Genomic DNA, 15,792 nt, shown 5'->3' on the forward strand with positions numbered 1-15,792 from the left:
ACTTCACAGTGGCCAAATCCATTTCCTATCCCAACCTTTTCCTATGATGTAGCGTTAAAACTTCGCAAGGGCAATGAGGTATATGAGAAAGCAGGGGCAAATTTAAGTGTAACAAGAGACATCAAGATGGAAATTCTAGACAAGCTGGCACAAGAAATGTTTGCAATCAAAGCGTACCCTGACAAGAATGAAATAACATCTGTTGCACAGGAGCTAGTTTCCAAACATCCCTGCCTCAAAGAGCCTGGCAATGGCACAGGATATGATGGTTGGGCAACAAGCATTAAGTTCAAGCTTGGTAACTACCGTTCCAAGCTAAGTCAAGCTGGATGTAGTGAAGTTGCAGTCAATCGAAAAAGAAGAGGGGAAGAAGATGACAGTGGCTCAAATAGATTTTCCTTAAAGAAACCAAAGCGAGGTGAAGTCAACTTTATCCCTGATGGCCCAGAAAACTACAATGATGAGTCTCTTGAAAATGAAAGATGCATTTTGGAAGATGAAATGAAGAAGAGGGATAAGAACATGGCACTCATCACCCAAAAGATGGACATCACATTCTCTCTCAGGAGGAAAGAAGTTGTGGAGATGCAGCCCTTGGTCAAGGAAATGCAGCTCAGATGGCCAGCTCTCTTCTTGAAAGAACAGGTAAGATAATCTCTTAAATATTTAAAGGAAAACTTCTGGGTTTTTTTCTTCCCTTTTTCCCCAGTGTGGTCTTATTTCTAGAATGGAAAACGTTCATTTATTCACCCAGAAAAATTTCAAGGCATTTGGAGTTGTTAGAAAGAAATTTTAATCCCAATGTTACGAGTCAGTCGTTTTGCAAGAGAGAGCTGAGCCACGGTTATGGGGAAAGGATTCACTGAGACAACTAAGAAATGCCTGAATTAAGCCAAAAACCACTCTGGAGGGTTTTTAATCTAAGGAAATAACATTAAAATGTGTTTAAAAGCTCCAAAAAGTTGATTTTACATGATATAGGACCTTTACAATTCCTTCTGAACAACTCCAAATGCCTCGAAACTTGTCTGGGTGAGTAAATTAACGTGAGCTCCATTTCTTGTGCCCTTGAGAAGCATCTGTTTGTATCACTCCAATATCTTGTAGAAAAGGTTGAAGGCTACCGTTGAGCTAACAATGCTAGTGGTAAAATATAAAAAAATACTTGGCTCTAAAAATATGAAGCTAATTTTGGTATTACCAACAACTCTATTGAAGTGAAATCTATTTATTTGTCAACTTACTGTGTATAATAACGGATTGCTTTTATTTCGCTCTTCTCTGGGCACCCAAAGCGCTTTACAATTCCACTACTCACTCACTCTCACATTCACACATCGGTGCAGGGAAACCACAGTTGTAGCCACAGCTGCCCTGGGGTAGACTGACAGAAGTGACGCTGCCATATCGCGCCACTGGCCCCTCTGGCCAGCACCAGTAAGCGGTAGGGTAAAGTGTCTTGCCCAAGGACACAACGACCAGGACAGAGAGAGCTGGGGATAGAACCAGCATCCTTCCGGTTACAGATGAGCTTCCCAACCCCCTGAACCACAGTCGCCGCAATGACTTGTCTTCACTGGGCATCTAGAATCTTTTGGTGCTGACCCTTAGCAGGCAACAGCCATGAAACTCACAGAACAGGATTGAGAAAGTCACTTACGTGTTATGAAAGTATACAAATTTGACCACAGGATGTTATTCTTACTTCATTCTTACATAACTATAAAATTAATGGAATTTTTTCAATGAATTTAAAATACAATTTATTGATTTATTTCTTTTCTGCAATGCATCCTGTAACAATTGAAACCATTATTTTGTCTTATCAACATTTGATTAGGTATTCTATAGACTTACTGTAAAATCTGCCGATCAGATTTTTCTTGGGTTTTTTTTTTTAATACGTCAGTTATAATTTGTACCACCACTACCACTAAAAGAAAAAAAAATCCAATCAAGGCCTGACCAATAGATCAACCGAGACTAACTAAATGTTTTGAAATTAAGCTCTTTTAACCAAATTTGAAAACAATGTGATTTTTATATAATGTACCTTTAAAAGTTTTCTTCTATATTTTTTTTGTTGCTTTGTAGATTTGTGCGGAATTCTCACGCATTACCACCAAGGATCTCATGGGGACCTTCATGACTGCCCTCGACACTTACTCACTTCGGCTGATTAAGCTGTATCGAATTAGAAAAGCTGCTTTCCGCAATGACATGGATTCCCTGTTGCAGAAGTTTGATGAACAGGTAATATATAAAAATGTATTTGTGTGTGGTTTATGAGGAACCTGAAGTTCTCACTGTAACGAAAGATACTTTATTAAATATTTACTAAATTGATGTAAAAATTGTTAGTTTTCAAAAAGTGTGTCCTGAATGGGATTATAAGCTAACAAGCAGCGCTGTGTTTGGCAGATTGCAGGTAATGACAGACAGTTCAACTCTCATCCCACTCATGGCACTTTTTGTTATAAATGCTGTAATAAGTGTGCTACATTTGTTGCACATCAAAATTACTTAAAAAATAAATAAATAAAAAAAGCTGACAAAAACATGACCAATTATCTGTAATAACTCATTTCAACATCTTATTTCTTAAGGCTGTATTTTGAGCAACAACACTTAATGTGTTTTAAAAACAAAATGGTAGGTTTATAAATGAGACTGAGTCTTATTTGATTTCCTTGTTTTAGGTCTCAAACATAGTCCAGCATCGACGAACCATCAGTTTGGAAGGGTTACCGATATTTGTTCGCGACGACGAGACCAAACTCTTCTTAACATGTCTGGTGAGTATGCAAATCTACTCAATCTTCAGTTTTGGTTTTCAGAGACTTATATGTACTGTTGTTTTTTATTTTGCATAGGATACAGATCCAGTTGAGAGGGCAACCCGAGGTGTTACGGTGGGCATCCTCACTGTTCTGGAGGACTACGTGGGACCCAACTCGCAGTCCACAGTGGTCAACACTGCCATTGTTTTGGAAGAGGACATTATTCTTGATGATCTGCCAGACCTTCCCACTGCCTTTGCCTACCTGTTTGGCCTACTTTATGGGCTCAACATGGAGTTTCCCAAAGAACTCAAGTACACATTTGAAGCTGTGCAACACATTTTTATGGAGTTGACATCTACCTGTTCCCAGAGGATAAGAAGCTTCAAAACCAAGCTCTTAACCAAAGTCTAACCTATTTGACAACATGTTCAACTCAAATGCAACTTGTGTAAAACAGAATGCAGCAATTTGTTTTGATTTACAGTTTTTGGGTTTCGTGGCAAGTTGTTCTGAAAAAAGTTAATTTCTGGCTTTAAGAAAACGGTAAGGTGCAGAAAGTTCTGAATCAATCTCTTCTGTTCTAACTTTACTTAATGTAGCTTTAATGGCTGATTGCAGATTTCATGTATAACAAGTTTTTATAAAATGTTGAAAGGTTTTATTCTAACTTGAGCTGTTTTAAACAATTTTTATAATCTGGTTTTAGGTACATTTGTACTAGTTTTATAACAAATGTGGCGCGATACTGAACTTCACAGGAAATTGGAGTGTTGATACCATTACTATTAAAAGACAAGTGGTGGAAAAATTTGTTTGAAAGTTGTTTGCTGTATGGAAACAAGATAGAAGTTGTTCACATCCTGCCATCTGATGTTTTGAATCTGTTTGTTAGTCACTATCTATCAAGATAGGTTTGATATTCTGTCTGACAACACCACCTTTAAAATTTAAAGATCTCAAAAGTCAACATTGTCAGTGGTGCGGTTGTGTTTGAACACAAAGTTATTTGAAAATCAACTGTGTAAACATTCATTGGTACAACAGGGAGCACCTCATGAAAACTATGAAAGATACTTTTTCTAAACTTTAGGAAATTGATTGGCAAAAAAAAAAAATATGTTGTGTAAACTTTAGGAAATACGTTGCAGAAACAATAAAATATGAGTTAAGAAAAAGGACAATTATTAATTTTGTAAACACAAAAACATTAGCTAAAGCAACTTTTCTCCTAAACTTGAAATTATAAGCTATCCCTCAGAACCTAAAAACATAAATGCAGTGGGTTGCCTTGAGTTTTTAAGTTTTCGCAACGTTTTTTTTTTTTTTACAGTGTGTGTCTGTGGATGTAAAACAGTACCACACTTTCTTCCTTTCAAATTTTATACAAAACATCCAATCCTGGATCATATCCACTTAGAATTGAGTGATCCAAATACACCACATTGTGACAATAACCACGGCATAGCAGCTGATGAGCAGCAGATAGATACTGCTCATGGCACCACTGGTGCAACTAGACTTGCAGTCAAGACCGCCTAAACCAAGACCAGAGGGTATCGAGACCAGGACGAGACTAAGAACAAGTCGAGACCAAGTCGAGACGAGACCAAGACGAGACCAAGTCGAGACGAGACAAAGTCGAGACGAGGACGAGACCAAGACAGACAAAAAAGTCTTTAAACTGCAGCCAGATGCTGCTTCGTTTACGGGTGTCAGGCATATTTATGTGTTTTTGCTTTCGCGCAGCCCTCCTCACCACTGTCTACTGTCTCACTCACTTACTGAGAGGACAGACGCACGCTCCACTTGACTGTCGCGAAATGCAGATCCAAAAGCAACAACATGGCAGGTCAAGAGACAACAGCAGTGTCCTGAGCAGCGAGGGGTCCAGCAGCAACAGCAGTATGTGCAAAAGGCATCAGCAAGGAGAAAACACCATCATCATGACTGGATGGATGGAGATGCGTTTCCAACAAGCTGCAACTTCACTGTGTGTGAATGCAAACTGAGAACTGGACATTTGTTACGTTTGGAGTGAAACGGCAATGGAAGAGACAGTGGGCGTAGATTTCGTTCTGGCATTGGTGGGGACCAGTGACCAATGATTCAGTTTTTTTCCCTTTTTGTCTGTGCTTCTTGATAACAAAAGGAGAAATGTACTTGCCTAAATATGCTCTTCTACATGCTTGTAAACCATTTAAAATTACAATTGATAGTTTTATATGTGAGTTATATAATGCTAAATTACAATTAAACAAATGACTAAGTATTTTAGACTTTCAGTCAGCAAGCCGGCCTAAAAACACATCAACGTAAACACACTGGCGACAAACTGAAATACTGCAAAGAATGTGGGAGAAGCTTCCCCACATCAGGTGACTTAAAACGACACAAACTCTTTCACAGTGGGGTCAAAAAGCACCTCTGTGATCAGTGTGGGTCATCCTTCACCACTGCAGGTGACCTTAAAACACACAAACGAGTCCACACAGGAGAGAAACCACATAAGTGCAGACACTGTGAGAGAAGCTTCTCATGTTCAAGTAATCGTAACGAGCATGAACGTGCACACATGGAAGGAAACTACAGCTGTGAGCAGTGTGACAAGAGCTTCAGGAATCTCAGTTCATACTCTGCACACAAACGATCCCACGTTACTAATAAACTGTTTCACTGTTACCAATGTGCCAAAACATTCACTTCATTATCTGCTCTGTGCAAACATCAGCGCGATCACGCAGCGCTGAAATCGTTCCCATCACAGGACGACAGCGAATCTGAAGAGAGAGAAACATCCTCTTCTGGCGTCAGAGTCCAACTTAAAACCCTGGAGATCAGGCTCCACAGAGATGGGCTCTCCTTAAAGATCTAATGAGGCAATGAATCAAAATGTTCCTGTAGTTCCATGTTAATCTTTATAAATTGTTCTTCTGCAGTGCTTGTGTTCAGTGGTTACCTTTTTTTTCAGTGGTTGGATGAAAAATCAGTTTCCTGTTGTTCAAGTTTTTATTGAATGTATTTTATTAAAGTTCTTAAATAAAGTTAAAAAAAATGTTAAATAAAGAATTGTTTGAACGACAAAGATTTTGAGCCATGATGTCATTTCCTGTATTTCAGAGTAAAGACTGAAGTGACAAATGGAAACATGTTTACAGTCATGGAATAAACACCGATGGGTCGTCTGCAGGAATATGGAATCAGAACGATGCCACCTTGAAATGAAACTGAAAAAAAATATTGTAACTGAAATAAATGTAAGTTGTACACTCAATGGCTGCTTCAATTTCAGCTTGAACCTCCAAACCGCAAGTAAGTAATCATTTTTTGTCATCTTTTCTTGCTGTCCCACTGGACTGGACATTAGTTTAGTTTTTTTAGCTACATCTGGTGAAGTTGTGGTAAAATGCTGGTATTAGCCTATTCGTCGTAGCAAGCTAGCCTGAAGCTAATATTTGCTAAATTTAGGGACACCCATGTCTCTTCAAGAGTTGGAGGCCGGTGTTCTAGGAGCGGATCTCAGGATCTCAACAGGCAGTGTTGGGCAGTAACATAATACATGCACCGGCGTTACGTATTTAAAATACAAAATATGAGTAAATGTATCCGTTACAGTTACCGTTCAATAGGTGATATTGAGAATACAGTTACTTTGTTGAAATAAATGGATTACATGGTGGTCAAAGGAGCTTGCAAAGAAAAGCGTCTGGACTTCTTTAAGTTGCTTGAAGACGTTTCACCTCTCATCCGAGAAGCTTCCTCAGTTCTAAGGTCAAATGGTGGAGAGTCCCAGATATAAACCTAGTGGGAGAATCCCCCCACAGAGGGACAAAAGGACCCCCTGATGATCCTCTAATTGCCTGAGCCAAGGTGTGTAACTGGGTGTGGGTCCCAATCAGCCAGAGTTTCGGGTGTGTTCATTGTGAAACCTGGCCCCACCTTATCATGCGATTTCCTGAGGTCAGATGGGCAGAATTCGCAGTAACGCATAATTTTAATATTTACTATTGTGACGGCCAGTGGGCTGGCCTTGTGTTTTTCTTTTTCCTTTTCCTGTTTCTTGCAGGTAGGTGGAGCTGACCCAATTATTGATGCAGCACACCTGAGAGGCCAGTCCCAGTGTATATAAAGACACCTTGACTGAACCAGGGTGGCTGGCTTTTGGCTCCCTCTGGCACGTGTTATGTTTATTTGGAAGTTTCAGTTATGGCTGTTATGTCCTTTAACTTGTGTTTAAGTTGCTTTACCTTATTTTCATTAAATGTGTCTTACAGTCTTTAAAAGCCTGTGTGTGGTCTCCCATTTGTTTGTCACTTCCTATGAGCCGGGTTGTGACAAATGGGGGCTCGTTTGGGATCGTCCTGGTTTGGTAAGCTTTCTAACATTTGATTGAGAGCTGGTCTGTTTGCAGCTGCTTGTCTTGGCTAGGTCTTGCCTTGTAGGCAATTGTTGAGTTGATTGCTGATCAGTTTGGTTATTTGTGGTGCTTTGATATTTTGGGTCTGCTGTGTATTGTGTTTGGGAGGCCATTTGGGTTAGGCAGATTGAGTGGAGGCAGTCATGTTAATACTGTTTACTGTAGACTTGAGCTAGTGTTGATGTGCTGTCTTGTGTCAACTTTGGAGCGTATGAGCTGTGTTGATTATTGAATATGCAAAGTTAAAATCAGTGCTTTCCCTGTTAGGTTGAAGGAGTGTTTCTCCCTCGAGAAACATTCATTGAAATTTCTGTTGCGGTGAACACGGTTAGAGCAGTTGTCTCGGGAGCACGTCCCCAGGATTGAGGGGGTCGCTGTTTGTGCAGTTGCCTTTCTCTTCCTGGCGGTTTTTAGTGCATAAGTACCCACCGTAAGTAACTGCATGAAGACTAGGCTTTAGTTAAGTAGATTTTGGTTAGGCAGTTAGTGGGAAAGTGCTGTTTTAAATTGCATGTCGAGAATCAATACTTTGCTGTTATGGCTACTGTTGATGCTTTTGTTCAGTCTCCATCGGAGGAACTCTTGAATAGTTGTACTAAAGAACAACTCCTGAAACTTGCTGAACATTACGATGTCGACATTGGAGATAAACGGTTGAAAGATGAGATTAAAGGAGTGTTGAAGGCTGCATTAGTAAAGAAAGGCGTGTTGTCACGTAAAATGCAGACCTTAGTGGCTGAGGTTGATCAGTCTGTGGTCTCAACTGCCGTTGCTTTGTCTTTTGAGCAGCAAAAGGAGTTGTTACTCTTACAAATGGAGAAAGACCGTGTAAGGTATTCTTTAGAAAAGGAAAAGTTGGAGTTAGAGCAGTATCGGTTAGACCTAATCAAAGCGGGCAAGTTATCAGGTGGTGTTGAGGCTAAAGAGTCTTCTCCACAAGGAGTTGAAACTTTTGATGTCGTGGTAATTTGCGCTTGGTGCCGAAATTTGATGAAAGAGAGCCAGATGCCTTTTTCTCCCTTTTTGAACGCATTGCTGAATTGAGAGGATGGCCAGCAGCTGACTGTGTGATTATGTTACAGTCTGTGTTGACTGGAAAGGCTCAGGAAGCTTATTCAGCACTCAGTGCAGTTGATTGTCAGAGTTTTGCTACTGTTAAAGATGCAGTTCTGAAGGCATATGAGTTGGTACCAGAAGCTTACCGTCAACGTTTCAGATCATGGAGGAAGTCTGATAAGCAGTCGCATATAGAGTTTGCGAGGGATTTAACTAAACACTTCAACAGATGGTGTTCGGCACTGGGAGTGACAACTTTCCAGGATTTATGTGAGTTGATGGTATTGGAGCAGTTTAAAGAGTGTGTTCCTCCTGTGGTTGCCACTTACATTGCCGAACGGGAAGTGACAACCGTTTCTGACGCTGCTAAATTGGCAGATGAATATATCTTGGCACATAAGGGGCAGGTTGGTAGAAACTGTTTTCCAGTTGGTGCTCCCGCTAGAGCTTTTTGTCAAACTAAGTTTATGGCATCGGACCCTGCGAAGGCCATTGGTGGTGTGAAGCCCAGTAAGTTTGGTCAAGCATGCAACTACTGCCATGGCGATGGACACTGGAAAGCAGAATGTCCCTTGTTGAAAAGCAAGTTGGCACGTACAGGTAAACAGGTTAAGCCTGCGGCTCTTACCATTCCTGCTCGGGAAATTTCACTAGTCTCTCGGGAGACGCCAGTTTCGACTAAGTCTGACTCAGAGAGCTATTCGGGGTTTGAGGATTTTGTGTCAGATGGGTTTGTATCACTCCCGGGTGATGATCATAAAGTTCCTGTAAAGATTTTGCGTGACACAGGCGCGAAGGATTCTTTTATCTTAGCCTCCGTGTTGCCATTTTCACAGGTTACTGATACTGGTGAGTGTGTGCTTGTTCAAGGCATGGGTTTAACCACTATCTGTGCCCCATTGCATAAGGTCAGGCTGTCATGCAGTTTTGTGGATGATTATATCTGCCTTGGTGTTCGTCCTGCTTTGCCACTTGAGGGCGTACATGTGATTTTGGGGAATGATTTGGCTGGAAATCGAGTCTGGGCTGACAATTCTTTACCTGTTAAATCTAGAGTTCGGAATGAGTCCCATGAGTGTGAACAGGGTTTTTCTGACTTTGCAGCTTGTGCTGTTACGAGGGCTGCAGCTAAAAGGGATGCAGAGCCTGTAACTCAAGCAGAAGAGTGTCAGGTTGAACCAGATTTGATTGTTCCTGAACATTTGTCAGTTTCCCAGCAAGAGTTAATTCAGGCACAGCGTGCTGATGCTTCACTGACTGAGCTGTTTCACAAAGTGCAACCTAGTGATGACGCTAGAAGTGCGGCCTCTGGTTATTTTCTGCAGAAGGAGGTACTAGTCCGTAGGTGGATTCCGCAAGGGTTGGACTGTGTTGGGAGTCCAGTTGTCCAGATTGTGGTTCCAACTAAATACCGTGACGAGGTGTTGAAGTGTTCTCATGACAAATCTGGGCATTTGGGTGTGACGAAGACTTATAATTACATCTTGCGCTACTTCTTTTGGCCACGTCTTAAGCGTGATGTTTCAGCTTACATTAAGACCTGCCATACTTGCCAAATTGTAGGTAAGCCAAATCAGTCTATTAAACCTGTTCCACTTTGTCCCATCCCTGCTGTGAGTAACCCATTTGAACATTTGATCATTGACTGTGTGGGCCCTCTTCCTCGATCAAAATCTGGTTCGGAGTATCTGTTAACTGTAATGTGCCAAGTTACGCGTTATCCTGCTGCATATCCGTTGCGTACCATCACAGCTAAGTCTGTGGTGAAGGCTTTGACACAGTTTATTTCTGCATTTGGCATACCGAAGATTATTCAGAGTGACCAGGGATCAAACTTTTCATCACATCTTTTTGCACAAGTTCTTAAGCTGTTGAATATTGTGCATAATAAAGCCTCTCCTTATCATCCACAGAGCCAAGGTGCTTTAGAGCGCTTCCACCAAACACTGAAGTCCTTGTTACGTGCCTATTGCACCGAAATGAGGAGTGACTGGGAGGAAGGTTTACCGTGGCTTCTGTTGGCAGCGCGTGAAGTGTGCCAGGAGAGTACTGGGTTTAGCCCAAATGACTTGGTCTTTGGCCACAAAGTTCGGGGACCGTTGACAGCGCTGTGCAATAAGTGGTTGTCAGGTGAACCACCAGTGAACTTGATAGATTATGTTAATGGTTTTCGGCACAGACTGTATGTGGCAGGTCAGTTGGCCAAACAAAACCTTGAAAAGGCTCAGGTCAAGATGAAATATTTTTATGACCGGCGTTCTGAAGAGCAGCAGTTTAGTACAGGTGACCAGGTTTTGGCTTTACTGCCGATTGCAGGGTCACCGTTCCAGGCACGGTTTGCTGGGCCTTACACTGTGGTACAGAAACTGTCTGAACAGAATTATTTGATTGCTACTCCGGATCGCCGGAAAAGAAATCAACTTTGCCATATTAATTTGTTGAAACCCTATCATGTTCGTCCCTTATCCGTCGGTCTGTCGGGCTCTTTCGTTTCTCCTTCTACATCGAGTCCAGGGTTGTCGGCTTGTACAGTGGCGAAGTCAGTTTGTGGGGGGGAGGATGTGGCAGCACCTGATGATCCCTTATTGCTTGGCCGTCTGAAGAATTCAGAATCTCTTCAGAACTTGGATGTGCTATTGGGCCATTTGCCTGCTGACAAATGTGCAGAATTGTCTGCATTAATTACAAGGTATCCAACCTTGTTTGGAGACACACCTTCTAAAACAACTTTGATAGAGCATGATATTGATGTGGGTGATACAAAACCAATTCGGCAGAGGTTCTACAGGGTCTCTGAGGAAAAGAGGAAAATAATCGATAAGGAAGTTCATTACATGTTGGAAAACAACATTGCAGTGCCGTCGTCATCAAGCTGGGCTTCCCCATGCTTGTTGGTTGAAAAAGCTGATAAATCACCACGTTGTTGCACAGACTTTCGTAAGGTAAATGCAGTGACCAAACCCGATTCCTACCCCTTGCCTCATATTGACGACTGTATTGACCAAGTTGGTGCAGCAGAATATGTGAGCAAGTTTGATCTGTTGAAGGGATACTGGCAGGTGCCGCTGACTCCCAGAGCTCAGGAAATATCTGCTTTCATCACGCCATCTGGTCTTTATTCATATACAGTCATGGGTTTTGGTTTACGCAATGCTCCAGCTACATTTCAGCGACTCATGAATATGGTTGTTAATGGGCTGGAAGGCTGTGCTGTTTACCTAGATGACGTGGTGGTATATAGTAACACCTGGGAGGATCATCTGGATCGCATTCGCACTCTGTTTGAACGATTAGTTCTGGGAAATCTGACTATCAACCTGGCAAAATGTGAATTTGCAAAAGCAACTGTGACCTATCTTGGTAAGGTTGTGGGCCAAGGTTATGTGAGGCCAGTTGATGCAAAGGTGTTGGCCATCAAAGAGTTCCCTGTTCCGGTAACAAAAAAAGAACTCATGAGATTTTTGGGTCTGGTCGGGTATTATCGCTGTTTTTGTCGAAACTTCTCAACAGTGGTTGCTCCTCTGACTGATTTGTTGAGGGCCAAGGTAAAGTTTATTTGGTCTGCAGCATGCCAGCAAGCTTTTTGGGATGTAAAAGCTTTACTGTGCTCTGAACCTGTGCTTTTAGCCCCTCGTCTGGATCAGCTCTTCAAGCTGTATGTGGATGCAAGCCACATTGGTGCAGGTGCTGTTCTAGTCCAAGCTGACAAGCAAGGTACGGAACATCCAGTTAGTTTCTATTCCGAGAAGTTCAACTCCCATCAGCTGAATTATTCGGTCATTGAGAAGGAAGCTTTGGCATTAGTCTTGGCCTTGCAGCATTTTAGGGTATATTTAGATTCTGCTCGGCCAATTGAGGTATTTTCTGACCATAACCCTCTCACTTTCTTGAACACCTTGCAGAACCCAAATCAAAGGCTCATGCGGTGGGCTCTCTTTCTGCAGCCTTACAATTTGGATATCCAGCACATTAAGGGCAAAGATAATGTCTTGGCAGATGCTTTGTCCCGTGCCCCTTTGTAACCAGCAGCTTCACTCCTCATATGCTTGAAGTATGTCCTCTCCAGTATCGTTTTCCTTCCTCTTAAATTGCTCCTAGGTACCAAGGTTGCTGAGGTTGGAGTTGAGCTGAAGATGATTTTTGAGCATACAAAAGGTGTTGAAAGTGAGGGTGCATGTGTGTGTGTGTGTATATGTTATGAATTTAAAATATGTTAGTTCTTCTAGCTGCAAATTCATAATGTAAATGTGTTTGCCAATTCAGGGTGAGACCCTGTTCTTTGGGGGGAAGTGTGACGGCCAGTGGGCTGGCCTTGTGTGTTTCTTTTTCCTTTTCCTGTTTCTTGCAGGTAGGTGGAGCTGACCCAATTATTGATGCAGCACACCTGAGAGGCCAGTCCCAGTGTATATAAAGACACCTTGACTGAACCAGGGTGGCTGGCTTTTGGCTCCCTCTGGCACGTGTTATGTTTATTTGGAAGTTTCAGTTATGGCTGTTATGTCCTTTAACTTGTGTTTAAGTTGCTTTACCTTATTTTCATTAAATGTGTCTTACAGTCTTTAAAAGCCTGTGTGTGGTCTCCCATTTGTTTGTCACTTCCTATGAGCCGGGTTGTGACAAAATCTATACTTGATAAAAAGCTATGTATTGCAAGTGTATATGGTCCAAATGTTGATGATCCCTCATTCTTTCACGGTTTTTTCAGTGCACTCTCTGAACACTTAGATGGCACACTTGTTCTTGGAGGCGACCTCAACCTTGGACTAAATGAAGACATGGATAGGCTCAATACAGCGGGAACTCGGCGTAATTGGCAGTCCACAAATATAATCAAACAGTATATGAGCGACTTTGGTCTTTGCGATGCATGGCGCTCCCTTCACCCCACCAGTAAGGAATATACTTTTTTCTCACATGTCCATCACTCCTACTCTCGTCTGGATTATTTTCTGGTCAGCAGCTCACTGCTGAACGACATTTCAGACACTGAGATTCATCCTATAGCTGTCAGCGATCATGCTCCTGTATCTTTAACACTAATGCACAAGAATAATACTACGCCAAGTAAAAACTGGAGATTTAATACATCACTGCTTAAAGATGAAGACTTTATTAAATATTTTTAAAAGGAATGGACTTCATATTTAGACTTTAATGTCCTTCCACATGTGGAAAGCGACAGAAAACATGCTGCTGTTTGCACATATTTAATAATCAGCTCTGCACAGGAGCAGAAGCAGAGTCCAGCCTGTTGCTCTTACAGTATAATACTCATAATAAAAGTACAGTAACCGTGGTTAGTCACTGAGCAGCCCGGTGCGTTTCTCTTGATTTCTTTAGTCAGGGTAAATTCATTCACCTGCACGGGTTAGCTAAACAAACTTTACAAAACAAGTTTCCCCGACAGCCGAGTGCTCATTTTAGCTAGCTAGGTCCTTAGGAAGCTAGCTAAGGACCTAAATTACGGATTAGCTTACAAACACATTTAACTTACCAAAAATAATGCGGTGGGGCCTCAGGTCCTCCTGTCCGGTAGTCCAGTTTACTGAAGAACACCTCAGGCTGTCACTTTGAAATAGTCGGTAATGTAAACGCTGGACCTCTCGGCATCTGCCATTCCCGAACAGACACGTGCGAGTTTGTCCGTGACCGCAGCCGCGTCGTCAGTGTTTTCTCCAGTCATTGGTCAGCATTATAATATATGCAAATACATGCGGGTCGGAATCCCCGCCCCCCAGCGCGCCCCCGTACGCCAAAACAGTGCCAGCAGAGTGAAACTGAAAAATGGTTTGAAACCGAAAACAAAAAAATTACAGTTTCAATTAATTGTTTTTCACTATCAATTTTTTTTTCCAGTTTCAATACAAGATTTTTCAGTACATTTATTTCAGTTACAATATTTTTTTTCGGTTTCAATATTTTTTTCGGTTTCGTTTCAAGGTGGCATCGTTCTGATTCCATACAGGAAGAACTATTGCTGACCTGACAGACTCGACCTTGTTCACAAAGAAAGAAAGGAACTGATTACATGTGTCAGCAGAGGCTTTCAGGGTTGTTTAGAGTAGAGCTGATAGTCTTAAAGAGAACACGGAGATTATGACAATCTAACACAATGATCTGAGAAAAATATCTGTTTCTCTCATTTTCACTGTATTCTGATCAAATTTCCAACAAAGAAACCTGCAATTTGTCTTTCTTCCACTTCCACTCTGCTCTCCTACACTGACGCCTGACTGCTCGGCTCATTTAACCAGGGCAACCCTAACCCTAACATATGAACACGGCATTATTTCAATCCTTATGCAAAATGCAAACACACTATTGAACTAATAAAACAGTGCAAGTCTGCATTGAAAAACACATAACAGAGGAATGTTGTTGTTGGAATTTTCTTTTCCAAAATGAAAATGAAAGAATTCATTAAGTTTTAACCATTGCTTATGAAGTCTGATCATCTTTGACCAGATAATGATCAAGTTTTTCTGAAACAACTTGAACTCACCTTACAATAAGTGTTAATCAGCAATTATCATTAGAATAATGTTTTTCATGTATAAAACTATATTTTTATCTCTTTTTAGTCAACCTCTGAAACAATGGTAACAATTTGCATAACACTCTTTATTCTGCTACTGGACTCTAATCACATATTACACACTGCTGCTGCAGCAGTTACTGTACCTTTGCAGGTGCATAAAGAGGAATAAAAGTCGAATGAAGAGCATTGGCTGAAGCAGGTCTATCACACGGTTAACTTGAACATAAAACAAACAATATTAATAAAAACAACTGAATGCTAAAAAATGCTGTTTTAAAAATGTCATTGGTGCCTGCCCGACACCCACACACCAATGTATATATATGTATGTATTTTTAACAAAACTTTATTGAACAATCAGTGAGTATACAACATACAAACAGATGAGGTATACAAGTGGAACATAAATATGAACAACCAGCGGTTAAAGAAAAAAAGAAAAAAACCCCACACCGATAGAGTTGGGAAGCAGGTACCATGCTTGTTACATCAGCTAACAATACTAACTTCCACAACACTCACCAAGACAGTCGGAGGTTAGGTAAAACAGAGCAAATAAATTATTGAGAAATTATAAGAAAATACATTAGGCAGGAAAGGAAAAAGAATAACTGTGGAAGTTCAAATTCACTGGGCTACACGTGCTTTCTTTCTATAGCCTTTGAACCTTGAAAAATATAACCTCATCACAGTAACGCATAATTTTATTATGCATTACATCCAATACTGCTCATACATTTAGTGAGTAACTAGTCACAATAATGCTCACAGATACGATTTATAGATCAGTCAACACATTTCAGCACCTTTAGGCAACTGTTTTTGTGATTTGGTGCTGTAAATAAAACTGAAATCAAGTGAATTTTGACTTAACCTGTGCTGCTAGCTTTTAGCCTGCAAAGCTATCCATTAGAATCAGAATCAGAATCAGAAAGGGTTTTATTGCCAAATGTTGAGCAGGTTTACAACATTAGGAAATTGCTGCGGTGCTTCAGTGCAAA

General features: G+C 41.1%; 1 protein-coding gene across 1 annotated transcript; it reads left to right on the forward strand.

The window, feature by feature from the left end:
* Positions 1 to 345: 345 nt before the first annotated feature.
* LOC146614415 (uncharacterized) lies at positions 346 to 3,194 on the forward strand. The gene is made up of 4 exons (XM_085376217.1): positions 346 to 645; positions 2,095 to 2,253; positions 2,700 to 2,795; positions 2,874 to 3,194. The coding sequence occupies exons 1-4, from the start codon at positions 502 to 504 to the stop codon at positions 3,192 to 3,194; spliced, it is 720 nt and encodes a 239-aa protein (XP_085232343.1). The 5' UTR covers positions 346 to 501.
* The last annotated feature ends 12,598 nt before the right edge of the window (positions 3,195 to 15,792 follow it).

The sequence above is a fragment of the Diplotaxodon limnothrissa genome, linkage group LG17 (genome assembly GCF_057381915.1).
Source record: "Diplotaxodon limnothrissa isolate DT_005_m linkage group LG17, D_limnothrissa_male_GT1.1, whole genome shotgun sequence".
NCBI lineage: Eukaryota > Metazoa > Chordata > Actinopteri > Cichliformes > Cichlidae > Diplotaxodon > Diplotaxodon limnothrissa.